The sequence below is a fragment of the Conger conger genome, chromosome 2, assembly GCF_963514075.1.
Source record: "Conger conger chromosome 2, fConCon1.1, whole genome shotgun sequence".
Lineage (NCBI taxonomy): Eukaryota > Metazoa > Chordata > Actinopteri > Anguilliformes > Congridae > Conger > Conger conger.
Window position 1 is genome coordinate 38,313,259 of NC_083761.1, and position 14,834 is coordinate 38,328,092.

General features: G+C 39.3%; 1 protein-coding gene across 5 annotated transcripts in view; it reads left to right on the top strand.

Moving 5' to 3' along the window:
• The window catches only part of LOC133116733 (protein FAM135A-like), a 120,606-nt gene extending 106,082 nt beyond the window's left edge, over positions 1 to 14,524 (top strand). For 3 of the 5 annotated variants that reach the window (XM_061226637.1, XM_061226646.1, XM_061226656.1), the window contains 6 exons: positions 691 to 782; positions 5,818 to 5,915; positions 6,787 to 6,938; positions 11,318 to 11,428; positions 11,965 to 12,078; positions 13,438 to 14,524. In XM_061226637.1, the coding sequence (XP_061082621.1) occupies positions 691 to 782; positions 5,818 to 5,915; positions 6,787 to 6,938; positions 11,318 to 11,428; positions 11,965 to 12,078; positions 13,438 to 13,643 (773 nt within the window). In that variant the 3' untranslated portion in view covers positions 13,644 to 14,524. Of the gene's footprint in view, positions 1 to 690; positions 783 to 5,817; positions 5,916 to 6,786; positions 6,939 to 11,317; positions 11,429 to 11,964; positions 12,079 to 13,437 lie in introns of those variants that run through there. The other 2 variants (XR_009705900.1, XR_009705901.1) reach the window with 2 other exon arrangements.
• Positions 14,525 to 14,834: the final 310 nt, after the last annotated feature.

The following is a 14,834-nucleotide window of genomic DNA, read 5'->3' on the forward strand; positions in this document are numbered from 1 at the left end:
CTCTGGTTCTGTAGGCAAAGGCAAGAGCATTTTAGACTCTCCAATTTGTACTTTTGCTTTCATTTCCTTAAACATCCATCTTCCTCAATGACAAATGGCTTGGAGTGCCTTTCCTAATGATACTGGTTTTTGGAGGCATGTTTCTAAAGCATTTACAATCCAGTAGAGCATATTCTTAGTGTCCTTTGTGTTTTCAGCAAACAGAAATCAGAAAAATTTGATACCTTGGACCCTTGATGACGTAAAGCCATTTAGCCAATAAATGTGTTCGATAGTAGTGTAATTTAGTCCCATTAGTATGGTGAGGGGAATCTCAAACTGGTTTCATGAACATGACAATGAGTTCAATGTTCTTCAGTGGCTTTCCCAGTCACCAGATCTGAATCCACCTTTGGGAGGTGGTAGAACGGGAGATTCGCAGCATGAATGTGCAGCTGACAAATCTGCAGAAATTGCATAATGCAATCATGTCAACATGGAACAGAATCAACATCTTGTGGAATCCATGGCACAAAAAACTTTGCAAAGGGAGGCCCTACCCTGTATTACTATTGTGTTCCTAATCAAGTGTACCTGTATATATACCTGTGCACAAGATGACATTGAAAATCTTGCATTAGCCTCCTGCCATGTGATTATGTATTTATGTATTCCGATTACCAAATGTCTCTCTTCCATCCATAAACACAGGAAACAGCGCTGACCTACGGTTAGTGAAAACCTACCTGGAGCTGGGGTTACCAGGAGCTCGTATCGACTTTCTAATGTCCGAGAGAAATCAGGTTAGTACATGCATTATTTAAAGTATATTATATAATATATTTAATATATATGAATGTAGTTAAATAAAAACACCCTCAGCAATGTGTTCTTAAAAATGATGTGATGTGTATTTGTGACAGGAAAGTCTTTGTGATGGTATATAATTTGGTAGTAATTGCTGATGTTGATGAAATAACATATGTAGGGGTCCTCGCACGGGACTCCAAATAATGTAGGGTCCTCGCACGGGCCGCCAAATAACGCAGGGATTTTACTCTCTACGAAACCGGGGCGCCACTTAAACATTGTGTAGCAGTATAACTGCAAAAAGTAATCAGTCTCATAAAATTACTATTATCAGAAATATCTAACCACAAATTTTGTATTTTAATTAATAATTAAAATAACCAATATTAATGATTAAACATACCGATAACCTGAAGGTTGGAAGTTCTTCGAAAGACTGCTTTAACTTGGCTCTCATGTCTATGTGATTCCAAAACGGACACCGGGGTTTAATAAAATATATTTATTAAACAAACGTAAAACACAGAACAGATAAACTAACGGGAAGTTAGTAATGAAATTTAGTTGGGTATGTGTGTGTGTGTGTGGCGCGCGCAAGCGCGCGTGTCGTTTGAACAAAGGAAAGGTAAAAGTGGGAGTAGCTAGCTTGGGTAAGCTAGAGTTCTGGGTGTGTTAGTTATTGTTAGCTGTGAGAAGACTACTTGCATAGTTTACTCTATATATGCGCAAAAGACGGCGAATCAATTCACGTACATATATAGCTAACAAAATACATTCCAATGATAAGACGGCAAATATGGAAACACAGATTCACAAAGACAGTTAAGACTAAACTAAACACTGGCTATGCCTGAATGTTTGTTCTCTTACTGAGTCCATACGCATTGGATCCAAAAGACGTGCTGTCCTTGTAGGAGCCGCGATGGTGCTGTGAATGTGTGTCCTGGAGAGATGCGCAGGCTGGGGCGTCTTAGCCGCGCGTTGTCGTCTGGTCCGCTCGGTTGCTGGAAGGATGTTCGTTGGTCCCTTTTCCGGGTGGAAAAGTTTGATGCTGTTGTTCTTTGCTGAGCTTTGCAGGGGTAAACTGATGTAGCGTTCCGCGTACACCAGTTTCCACTCGCTATAGGCCACGAAGTTACCGCGAGGTAACTGGGTGTGTCCGTAGGCCTGGTAGTGCGCTGTGCAGCATTCAGCCTCTGTCCGAGTCTCGGAGCAGATGAGCTGAAGCGAATGGCCAAAAAGGGTGCGTCGAAGAGAAGAAGCAGAAGAGGCAGAAGAAGCAGAAAAGAGCAGAAGAGAGATCCCAAAAACGTGTCTTGCTCTTATACGGGACCGTTTATTGCTCCCGCCATTACGGGATTGGCTGAACCAAGTTAGACGTCATTCGTGGTGGACGTCGCAGAATTTTCCTGTGGGAATGTGGAAGTTGTAGTCCCTACACATATTTTTATGTAAGGAAAAACAAAACTTTCTCAAACCAAAAAATAAGCCAAATAAGCTAACCTAAATGTATCACACAGGTACCGAACTAAAAACAAAAGACAACAAAACAACAAAAAAGTTCCCTCACAAGGGCTCCTTTAGGTGTACCCATAAAATATCTTCCCAAAACCCAAGCAACTCTTTCTCAATAGACCAGGGCTGGTCTGTATAAAGGCGCTCATAGTAAAACACGTCTCAAGTGCATGAGAATTCTGAGAATTATGCAATTTTGATCTTAATTGTATGAGTAAGAATAAGTGAATTGTATAAAATTTCTTGTGTGTCAAAAATAGTCTTGGCTTCTAAGTTATTTAAGAGAGTTGCCAGCAAACGGCTGTTTTGAGGTGGAGACCATGCACTTTTCTGCCAAGAAGGGACGTATTGGAAATGTCTGATGAGACGGAATTGTTCAAAAGGTAGCGTCTTGATTTTTGGGGTATTCTGTTTGTCACAGATCTACTGCACGCAATAATGTTCCCACAGCATACAGTTGCATACTGTTACAATTAATCTGTACGTGATCGAAAGCAAACCTGGCCTCTCATTTATCAACATTGCATAGAGTCCTAATTTATCTCTTATGAACAAAATTTTGAATGCTTCTACGCACAGAAAAATCAATATTTATCAAACATACGCACACAGGTCGTACGCACACCTGCAAGTACTCTGTGTTGATAAATACCAATTATTCTTACCCTCTCTGCTTGTGCACGATTCTAAGTATTTGCATACGGAAACACCCACAATTAACCATATATGACAAAAAAAACCTCCCTTTGAAGGCTGCATGAAAACATGCCTGCTATCTTCCTGGAATAATGGCGCAAAGAGCCAAAAAGAGAAACTTTACAGGAAGCGAGATTGATGTCACTGAAGTAGAATCTAAACAAAATGTATTGTTTGGTTCACACAGTGTAGGGATAACCAAGAAAAGAAAAACTGCTGTATGGGAGCATGTGACAGATTCCGTTAATTCTGTTTCTTTTGAATATATTTGAATACAGAAACACCCACAATTGACAATATTTGGCAAAAAAAACATCCCTTTAAAGGCCATACAAGCATAGCCATCAAACTTTCAGCAGGCCAATTGCGCACTCTACAGTGGCTCTTGTGCATGTGCGTGCCCGGTTATAATTACGCTCCTGTTGGGTTGTTGGGTTGGTCAGAGGAGTCATGAGCCATGGACCAGCAGATAAGAGATACAGTACTGTACAAAAGTCTTTGGCACCAGTATAACATTCTGTACAGATAAGATTCTTTCAAAAATAATTCAATGAAAGGTACTAAATAAACGTACTATACATTTTACATTACATTTTAGTAATTTGGCAGAATAGGTAAAAACAGAATCAAATCAATATTGCTTGTGACCACCCTTCAGTGTTAAAACTGCATCACTTCTCTGAGATAGCCAATGCTGTCCTGCAGTTCTATAAGACAGTCAGCAGGGAGGTTGTTCCAAGCATGTTGGAGAACTTGCCATAGTAGACTGGTTGGCTACTTGCTTCTGATCCAGACAGCCTTGATGAAGTTTTTATGTAAAAAGTAGTCACTTGCTTACAGTAATATGTTACTTTTTTAATACAAAAATGTATTAAATACAAAAATTAAATAATTTGGAAAATGAATATTTGGAAATCTCAAATGTGTTCTTTTATACTAACACACACAAAAAAAAACATACATACGAGTCATGCTTTCCTTCCGGCCACTGGGCAATGACATTTAGCAGGGCCAAATGCGCATCGCAGATTATCTGTACACTGACTGAGTGGAATCCATTTCTGTTGACAAAATTTCATTTGTTGATTGATGGTGCTTTGATAGCTACATGGGTACAGCCTAGTGCTCCGATTATGTTGGGAAACTGGGCGATGGCGTAAAATTCCCTCTTGACCTCGGCCTGTTGTGCAATGATGTATGGGAATTGGATGTAGTTAGGGAAATTATGGCATCCAACACTGCGGGTATAATCCTGCTCATGATTTTCAAGACCAGGCTTGAATTTAGCTTTTTGGCAAACTAGGCAGTAGGTATACTTAGGGGTAGGAAAAGCAGAGAGCATTGCTTGGCTGAATGGCCTATTCTCGCCTTTACCTTATGTTATTCGATTCAAGTCAAGACTTGGCTAGATCACAAGCTTCATCTTCAGCTCATTCACAGATTCACAGGGCAGAATTCATGGTTCCTTCAAAAATTAAGTTGTCCAGGTCCTAGGGCAGCAAAGCATCCACACACCATCACACTAACACCACCATGTTTGACTTTTGGTATGATGTTCTTACAGTGCTATATCGTTCAAACTGTTCCACTTTTTACTCTTCTGATCAAGGAACATTATCTCAAATAACTTCAGAATCATTTAGGTTTTTTTTTTGTTGCAATTGTGAGATGAGCAAAATGCAAAAGACTAAGAAATCCAGTTTAATCCCTTAAGTCAGACGACACGAATCAGGCTAAAATTTGAATTATTTTGATGGCAAGGGTCCAGACAAGCAAATTCACAATACATTTTAATTCTAAAAACATTCCAAATGTGGAGAAACGCGGGGCATTTTTCATGGGGAATCAGTTAAAATCAACAATGATAAGCCTTAATCAGGCCAAAAGAAACCTACCAGTTCTGCAAATAAAAGTAGTCTAAAATACCTCCACAGTGATGTGAAAGACTAATATCCAATTATAGGAAGTGTTCAATTGCTGCTAAACATGCTGCAACCAGTTTTTAAGATAAAGGGGGCAATTCATTTTTCACAGGGTTAATGTGGATATTTGATACATTTTATCATTAAATAAAATAAGAAGAAGTTAAAACTAAATCAAAGCAATAAGGTCTAATATTTGGTTCTATAGCCCCTCAATGTAAGGACTGCATCCAGTCTATGATCTGCTGGCATCACCAAAAGTTATCTTCTTTGGAAATGCCTTTCCAGGCCTTCACTGCAGCGGGTTTCAGTGGATTTTTATTTCGGAGTTTCTGCTTCAGTCTCCCCTTCAGCAAGTGAAATGTATGCTTGAGTGGATTTACATTCGGTGACTGACTTGGCCAATCCAAGACTTTACACTTTTCCGCATAGATGCTTTGTTTGCATGAGCAGTGTGCCTGTGATCATTGGGCCGCATGCAAGAACATTTTTTGTATTCTTATTGTACAAAGGGCTTGTGCGAGTGTGCCACGTTGGATTCAACAAACGCTCCTAACTTCAGAAAACCTAAATGAAGATGTCCATTATAATACAGTATTTACAGTACTTTAGGTGTTTTCTGTTGGAAAGATAGCCAGTGGGATTAATAAGAACAAGGGACGCAAAAAAGTTTGATCCGAGTTCTGAGAGACAGGCATGATCTAATTTGAGGCACTAGTGCACACCAATGACTGTGGCTGGGAGTCCAATGGCCATAGGGTCAACTGGGGAAGGAGGGTTTTATGTGGCATGGTATTGAGTTATAAAATTCCAATTTCAGCCTTTCTGATTCAAGTCTCCAAGTATTTGTTGATTTTTCACACAGTTAAGCGGTTTCTCTTAACCCCCTCCGCAGAATGATACCTTCGCTGATTTTGAGTCGATGACAGACCGGCTCTTGGATGAAATTGTGCAGTACATCCAGATCTATAATCTCACCATCTCAAAAATAAGGCAGGTATCAGTTCTTTACTTACAGCATTTCTAAGTTAAATGATACAATGTATATATTTCAAAGATTAAAAAAATGGCCACCACTGATTTAACATTGGTGGAACCCCCAGCTTTCAGTTGAACAAGCATCCTTACCATGGTAACTGCTGGGGGAATTCTAACAGCATCTTAGACTGATGCAATGCCAGTGAAGTACATTACATGCTTTGACTAATGTTAATCATTACAAGATTGAATATTATTAGAAGTAAGCAGTGGCGGCAGCTAGTGAGGATAGGCATTCATAGGTATAGATAATTGGCAACCAAATTGGGACCCTATATAGATAGGGTACAATTGGCAACCAAATTGGGAGAAAAAGGGAAAAATCAAGAAAGCAAGAAAAGCGCTATATAATTGTAATGATATATCTGTGAAGCTAACTAGATGGCTAGGTAGCTCACCAATGAGTTACATTAACACAAGACATTTACTATAGGAAAGTTAGCTAAAATTATCAAACGCTATATTAACTAACTTGCTACTTTCTGTAGCATTACTGCTTTGGCTGGTGATGTCATACGTTTAAATGTTTTGTTAAGATACTTATAATGCAAACAGTCCCATTATACTTTGTTTTTCCCCACAACCATTCAATCATACATTTTTAGGGGGCCAAATATTGGGCATGGGACAAATACTGTGGCACTGTTAGCTTCCTTTAAATAATGCTGAATTATTTTTTTGGTTATGTATCATTTTCTAGAGTCAGTCATAACTTCAAATTCACAATTGTGCACATTTGATTGACACAGTCCAGTTCTCTTGCAATTATCTCACACCAATCTGTTTATTTGGTATTTGATGGATGATTGTGAAATTCTTCCAACAGCTTCGTGGGTCATTCCCTGGGGAATTTAATAATCCGGTCTGTGCTGACAAGGCCCAGGTTCAAGTGCTACCTGAACAAGTTATACACCTTCCTGTCCTTGTCTGGGCCACACCTAGGAACCCTGTATAACAGCTCTGCCTTGGTCAATACAGGTGAGCTATGTTTGATATAACTTTAGGGCTGCACAATATATCTCATCACAGTTTCTTTAAGCCTGATAAGAATTCCACTATTGGGCATGGAGGTGATATTTTGTCTTTTTTTATTTAATCATACCTGATGCGGAACTAAACAAGCAAACATAAGAGGCCATGTGAAATTTTTCCTTGCAGCCTCCATGTCATTGAAAAAAACTAAGAATATGATCACATAGCCAATCTGTAGCAAGGTCATGTAGCAACAACATCCATTACATATCAGTGATATTTTTTCCTGGAAGGATTTCACATGGTCACGAACGGTTGTTTACCACCTCATCAGGTAGGATTAAAGAAAAAAGACAAAAGAAAAGCCCATATGCCCCCATGGTGGTGGTTATTCTTATTGTGCTTAAAAAAACGCAATTTGATATATTGTGCAGCCATACATTATGTGATAAAAAAGTGGAGCCTGCAATGGTAACGTGAAACCAGACAATGCAGAGATAGACTTCAAGGAAGGCTTGAGCCTCTGCCCATTTGCCCTCTCATTCACCGAGTGGCCTTTTGGACTGTGGCGTTTAAAATTTGTGTTTTATATAATATAATACTTTTTTGATCAACAAACAACAGTTGTCCACTTGTTATGGATTCACGTTGCTGTACTGATATACAGTACTGTGCAAAAGTGTTTGGCAGGTGTGAAAAAAAGCTGTAAAGTAAGAATGCTTTCAAAAATAGAATTGTTAATAGTTTATTTTTTATCAATTAACAAAATGCAAAGTGAGTGAACAGAAGAAAAAGCTAAATCAAATCAATATTTGGTGTGACCACCCTTTTCCTTCAAACCAGCATTAATTCTTCTAGGTACACTTGCACAAAGTAGGCATATAGTCAGGTGTGTGATTAACCAATTATGCCAAACAGGAGCTAATGATCATCAATTTAATATGTAGGTTGAAACACAATCATAAACTGAAACAGAAACAGCTGTGTAGGAGGGTTAAAACTGGGTGAGGAACAGCCAAACTCTGCTTCCAAGGTGAGGTTGCTGAAGACAGTTTAATACAGCATACACCATGGCAAGACTGAGCACAGTAACAAGACACAAGGTAGTTATACTGCATCAGCAAGGTCTCTCAAGGCAGACAGGGGTTTCCAGATATGCTGTACAAGCTCTGTTGATGAAGCACAAAGAAACGGGCAACGTTGAGGACCGTAGACTCAGTGGTCAGCCAAGGAAACTTGGAAAATGAAAGACACACCATGCTTACTTCCCTTCGCAATCGGAAGATGTTCAGCAGTGCCATCAGCTCAGAATTGGCAGAAACCAGTGGGACCCAGGTACGCCCATCTACTGTGTGGAGAAGTCTGGTCAGAAGTGGTCTTCATGGAAGAATTGCGGCCAAAAAGCCATACCTCCGATGTGGAAACAAGGCCAATCGACTCAGCTATGCACGAAAACAACTGGGGGGGCAGAAAAATGTCAGCAGGTTCTCTGGACTGATGAGTCAAAATGTTGGCTGTAGCAGAAGGCAGTTTGTTCGCCAAAGGGCTGGAGAGCGATACAAGAATGAGTGTCTGCAGGCAACAGTGAAGCATGGTGGAGATTCCTTGCAAGTTTGGGGCTGCATTTCTGCAAATGGAGTTGGGAATTTGGTCAGAATTAATGGTCTCCTCAATGCTGAGAAGTACAGGCAGATCCATCATGCAGTACCATCAGGGAGGCATCTGATTGGCCCCAAATTTATTCTACAGCAGGACAACATCCCCAAACATACAGCCAATGTCATTAAGAACTATCTTCAATGTAAAGAAGAACAAGGAGTCCTGGAGGTGATGGTATGGCCCCCACAGAGCCCTTATCTCAACATCATCGAGTTTGTCTGGGATTACATGAAGAGACAGAAGAATTTGAGGCTGCCTGAATCCACAGAAGAACTGTGGCTAGTTCTCCAAGATGTTTGGAACAACCTACCTACCGAGTTCCTTCAAAAACTGTGTGCAAGTATACCTGGAAGAATTGATGCTGTTTTGAAGGCAAAGGGGGGTCACACCAAACATTGATTTGATTAAAATTTTCCTGTTCATTCACTTCTTCTGTTCATGCATTTTGTTAATTGATAAAAAAAATACACTATTAACATTTCTATTTTTGAAAGCATTCTTATTTTACAGCATTTTTTCACACCTGCCTAAAACTTTTGCACAGTACTGTACATCCATAGATAACAGTTGAGAATACTGTGTACCGTGTACTCCAGTTTTTGAATGTCCTATATCTAGCAATTTTCAAGCCATCTTGCTTTCTCTGTTTAAACTCACACCATGCCTCCATGGAATTGTGGAAATGTGCATGGGGTGCTGTGGGGGGGGGGGCTATGCCACCTCTAGGAGGTGCTGAAACACCTCCTTGGTGCCGCCTATGTGTATGATGGGACGGATTTGTTGAAAAAGTAGCTTCTTGATTGCTAGGGTATTCTGTTTGTCTCAGATCTTGTAAGAGATATTGTATATTCTCCTTTTGCATGCTGTAATGCTCCCTCAGCATAAATTAAAGTTATCATGACACTACGGATCCTGCTGATTAGAAAAATACTGCAATGCCCATTACAGTCAGCAATTAGTAGGTAAGGCTATACATGCCACTACCAAGGCTTTCACAACACTGAACAATGTCAGGCGGTTCACTGATTTCCTTACTCATCTCGGAACCATCCATCAAAACGGCTTGGATTCCCTAGGTTGTTGGAGCTATTGATGTCTCATTTCAATCATGAGATGAGTATCGGACAAGTCCTATGACTTGGGCTACCAGTGGCTCTGAAATTCTCATTATAAATCAAAATCTCCCTTTTTTTGTGTTGTGTTTTGTCTATCCTCACATTCATCCGGAATTTGTTTAAAGGAAGGGCCGAAGGAAGAAAAATGAAAAAAGGCTGTATTTAGTCATGACACAGATAACATAGATTATTATGTTCATAAATAAGGGAAAACTGCAGAGGAGAGCCCGCTATTGTCATACTTGTCATATTGTCATACTTTTTGCTCTTTCTTACAGTGAATGAAAAAATGTCTCAGGCACATATTTTATATTCATTACATCTTCATATTTTATTTCAGTCAACAGTTATAGTAGAGGGTGTACACTTGTGACAAGTTGCCCCATAAAGTAAGGGGTAAATTGTCCCATTGGATTTTTGGACAAATAAGAACATAACTTTAGTTTTTTCATTTAAAATTCAAAACCAAATATAACCAAAGGACCAGCAGGGTCCTTTGCACCCCAGGCGCAATTGCTGATACCTCCGTTATTATCGGCGAACCTCCATTTTTATAATCCCCATGGCAAACAACTGCAGAACATCCCTCTTTACCGCCAATTTCCTGTCAGTAATCTCTACTATTCTGTCTAGATCCAGATGATGAACTCCAATTTTTATAATACTACTCATAAAAAAAGTTATGGTCATTCATAAATGCCAAAGTTAGGTTCGGCCAGAAAGTAAACAAAAAGTGTTGCATATTCAACCTAGTAAGGTGGAAAGTTTCCTATCAAAATGAAACTTATGTAGCTCAAAAAGTATAATAGGCCTACTTATGTACAATGGAATTGTTACTGCTATGTCTTGGCATGTTTTGATCATTTCAAAGAGAAGCTTTGATGGCTTCCTATATCAGTGTCAGTTTACATTACATTACATTACATTAATGGCATTTATCCAGAGCGACGTACAGCAAAGTGCATACCCATATCCAGGGATAAATGCGTTGAAAGACCCTGGAGGGAAGTACAATTTCAACTGGCAGTACAACAAAGATCTATTTGATCATTGGCATTATTTTTTTTAATTTCTGCATAGTACCGCACCAGGCAAATATATGAATATACTGCTTATCTTGCCAAACAAAACTAGCAAAGGTATCATCCTAATAATAGAAGAAAATAACGCAAGTAAAGACAGCAGTTAAGGTTTACAGGGAGGTAGGGAGGGGCAGGGAGAGGTGCAGCTTGAAGAGGTGCGTCTTCTGTCTGCGCTTGAAGGTGGCAAGAGATTCTGCTGTTCTGACCTCCATGAGGAGTTCATTCCACCACTGTGGAGCCAGAAAAGACAGTAGTCGTGAATGTATGGTGTCCAAATATCCTGGTAAAAAGTTTCCAATCAAAATGAAACTTTTTATTTCATAATTTTAGGTATAATAGGGCTACAACTGTTAAAAAGATATCCAGATTTGGGGGTCATTGTTTTATTATTCATTCAATGAGAAGAAAAGATATACAGTACAGCAAAAGTAAATGTGAACAATCATGCTTTAGCTTGCCTTAGTGATTAATTTATTAAGCCTCATTTTGAGCTTTATTTCCCAATTATTTTGCTTTTAAACACACACAGGTCTTTGGTTTATGCAGAAGTGGAAAAAGTCTGGCTCCTTGTTGCAGCTGACTTGCCGTGATCACCCGGACCCTCGTCAGACATTTCTTTACAAGCTCAGCAAAAAAGCAGGTGAGCTTTGAGCTCCTAGTTACTACAGGCATCTTGGGATAATGTCAAGTCAATGGAAACTGTGTTTTGAGTATTTCATCCACACTACCAATCACTTCAGCGGGTTTTTATATTCACTTTGAAATGGGGGTGGTCTTTTCCTTGTTGTATTAGTTGGCATAACAAGATTATCCTACCCGTAACATTTATTCATGCTATTGTTGATGAATAAATGTTTCAAAATCTATCAGCTATCCACGTAAAAATGTAATCATATGCCATCTTCTCCAATTAAGCTTATGGGTTAATATTTTTTGTTTGTTCGTTTATTGTTTTTGGGACCAACTGCTAAATAGAAACTTGAGTGTAAAGAGTTCAAGTCTGTGTGAAACCCCACCCATTATACACATAGATTTTATTTTCTAAAAAAAGTAATGTGTTAATTGAATTCTTGGCTCTTATTCAAACTATTTTATCACATTTGCACACTTTTAGTTCACACCAATAGTTCAAGGCAACTGGATTTTTGTGACTTTTATTTTCCAAACCTTTTTCAGGTCTTCAGTTTTTCAAGAATGTGGTGCTGGTTGGCTCTCTGCAGGACCGTTATGTCCCCTACCATTCTGCTCGCATCGAGATGTGCAAAACAGCCTTAAAGGACAAGCAGTCAGGTGAGGCATCCTGGAGTAATCTATGTAGTCAGCTGACAAATATAAATATAAAGGGAATTATTTCAGTAAGTTTGTTGGATTTCAATAGAGACCTTCATAGGCCCACTTCTGGAATTAAAAATGTGGATCTAGCTAGGCTGAGAAAGAGATATACTGTGTTTTTGTCTTTGGTTCATTAATGGCTGTAAAGATGTTGGAGTTTTGGAGCTGGTCTTCAAGATGCTTTAGCTTTTTGGTCTGGTTGGATTAGGAGTGATCCCTAAAGCATGCTGCAGGTTAGCTGCGATCCTCTGTCCCACAGCAAGTATTTTCACATTGGCCATCTCAGAATGATTTCTTGCATGAAGATATTGGCGAATATGATTCTCTGGGCTCTATTTTCATTGTCTTACCACATGGTCTAATGTGCACGACCAACTTTTTCTTGTTTCACGGCAGATAGTTCAAGCACAAAAGTCGCAAGATTCAAAAGGGCTGGACTTAGTGGCTTACTGAATGTACGTGTGTCTTGACTGTAACATGCAATAAACCAATCAGAGTATCATCTTCAATTCCCTTTTAAGCCACCTGTGTTTGCCCCTTGGCGGATTGCTAATATAATGTTGAATTTAGCAAGATTTTGCTAAGTGACCCGCAAGTGCACTGCAAGAGTCCAATTAGCAGCTGACAAATTTGTCTTCCTTCAGTTATGGGGTAACAGGTTTTTATTGCTTGAAGTATGGAAATCTGGTCACTGTAATTTAAAAAATTGGAATAATGGGGAACAGGGTTAAGACACTCCAGCAGAAGACATTTTTGGATCTTCTAGACCTCTGTGGAGGTGGCACGGATGGTGCAGTGGGTAGCACTGCTGCCTCACAGCAAGGAGGTCCTGGGTTTGAATCCCGGTCGGCTGGGGCTTCTCTGTGTGGAGTTTGCATGTTCTCCCCATGTTCGCGTGGGTTTCCTCCAGGTACTCCGGTTTCCTCCCACAGTCCAAAGACATGCAGGTTTAGGCTGATTGGAGAGTCTAAATTGCCCATGGGTATGAGTGTGTGAGTGAATGGTGTGTGTGCCCTGCGATGGACTGGCGACCTGTCCAGGGTGTATTCCTGCCTTTCGCCCAATGTATGCTGGGATAGGTTCCAGCCCCCCTGCGACCCTGTTCAGGATAAGTGGGTTAAGATAATGGATGGATGGATGGATGGATAGAACTCTGCTTTATATTTGCATTTCCCACCAGAACCATCTTACTCCTGATTACAATTTTTTATATATTGAATACCACATTGATGTGCCTCCTGAACCACAGAGTCTGGCATGCTGTCTTCATCACATCACTCTTTCAACAAGTTCATTATTCCTTCTTCTTCCCCTCAGGTCCAGTGTATGCTGAGATGATTGAAAACATGCTGCTTCCAGTGCTGCGGAATAAAGAGTGCAACCTAGTACGCTATGACGTTATTCATGCCCTGCCCAACACTGCCAACTCCCTCATTGGCAGGGCTGCCCACATTGCTGTCCTCGACTCTGAGATCTTCCTGGAGAAGTTCTTCCTGGTCGCAGGACTTAAATACTTTCAGTAACTGGAGGGAGAACACAACTATTACCTCATTTCATCCAAATGTATAACAGTTGAAAATTGTTGTGTCCAATTCCTTGGAGATATTTATACTTTTATATGGGAGGCAAAAAAAAAAGTTTTTTCTTTTTGTCAGCATTTTTATGATTAATATGCTTCTTTTTTTTTTTTCTACTGCCTTTTAAAAGCTGGTTTTAATTGACTTTGTGTTGATGCTACATTTGGTTCCATCAAGAACTTCTTGAGGAAGTCTTATTTATTGGCTCATTCAGTTTCATGAATACAATATTAATGGTGAACTGGAATATGCAATGTAGCTGCATATAATTATTTATTTTATTGGCTTACCAAGTCACAAGTTATGTATCTTATAATCTCTTTAGAAAACAATGCAGTTTACAATGTTTCATTCTTTCACACCTTTGGAAAATATTTTTTCTACTGAGATAAATAGTACTTTTTGCTACTCAGACAAGGCTGTATTTAAGGAGATTTGTGAAAGCTACATTGGATATAGCTTTGATTATGGTTTTCCTATCCATTACAATATCATAAGCAGTAATAATAACCTAATTGTGAAAGGGGTTGGGGAAAACATTGCTCAGAAGAACAAATGATTGTGAATATTTTACTACAGGGTTTTTAAGTGTTCCAGACAATTTGAGTGGACAGTATGTCAGTTTCATTTGGGCAACAACTTTTGCATTCAAAATTGTGGGTGATAGAATTACTTTTTAGTTCAATTTGTATCTGGCTGAATGGGAATATTTTGTGGAACAAAAAAACAGCTTTGTTTTAATAGTGACTGATGCATGTATATTTTGTCTTTGTCCAAGTGATTTGTACCATCATTTGCACTCTTTCCCATTAAACGTATTCAAATTATTCACCTGTCAAACAATTTATATCCACTAAATCACAAATCTACAACAATATGGAGGACCAAGCCCATCATAACTATACAGTCCCCTCCAAAAGTATTGGAACAGCAAGGCCAATTCCTTTGTTTTTGCAATACACTGAATATATTTGGGGTTGAGATAAAAAGAAGAACAGGAGACAAGTGTTCAGAATTTCATTATTTCCTGGTATTTACACCTAAATGTGTTAAACTACTTAGAACATAACACCTTTGGTATCAGACCACCGAATTTATAGGTGAGCATTGGAAAGTATTGGAACAGAGAGTATGTAA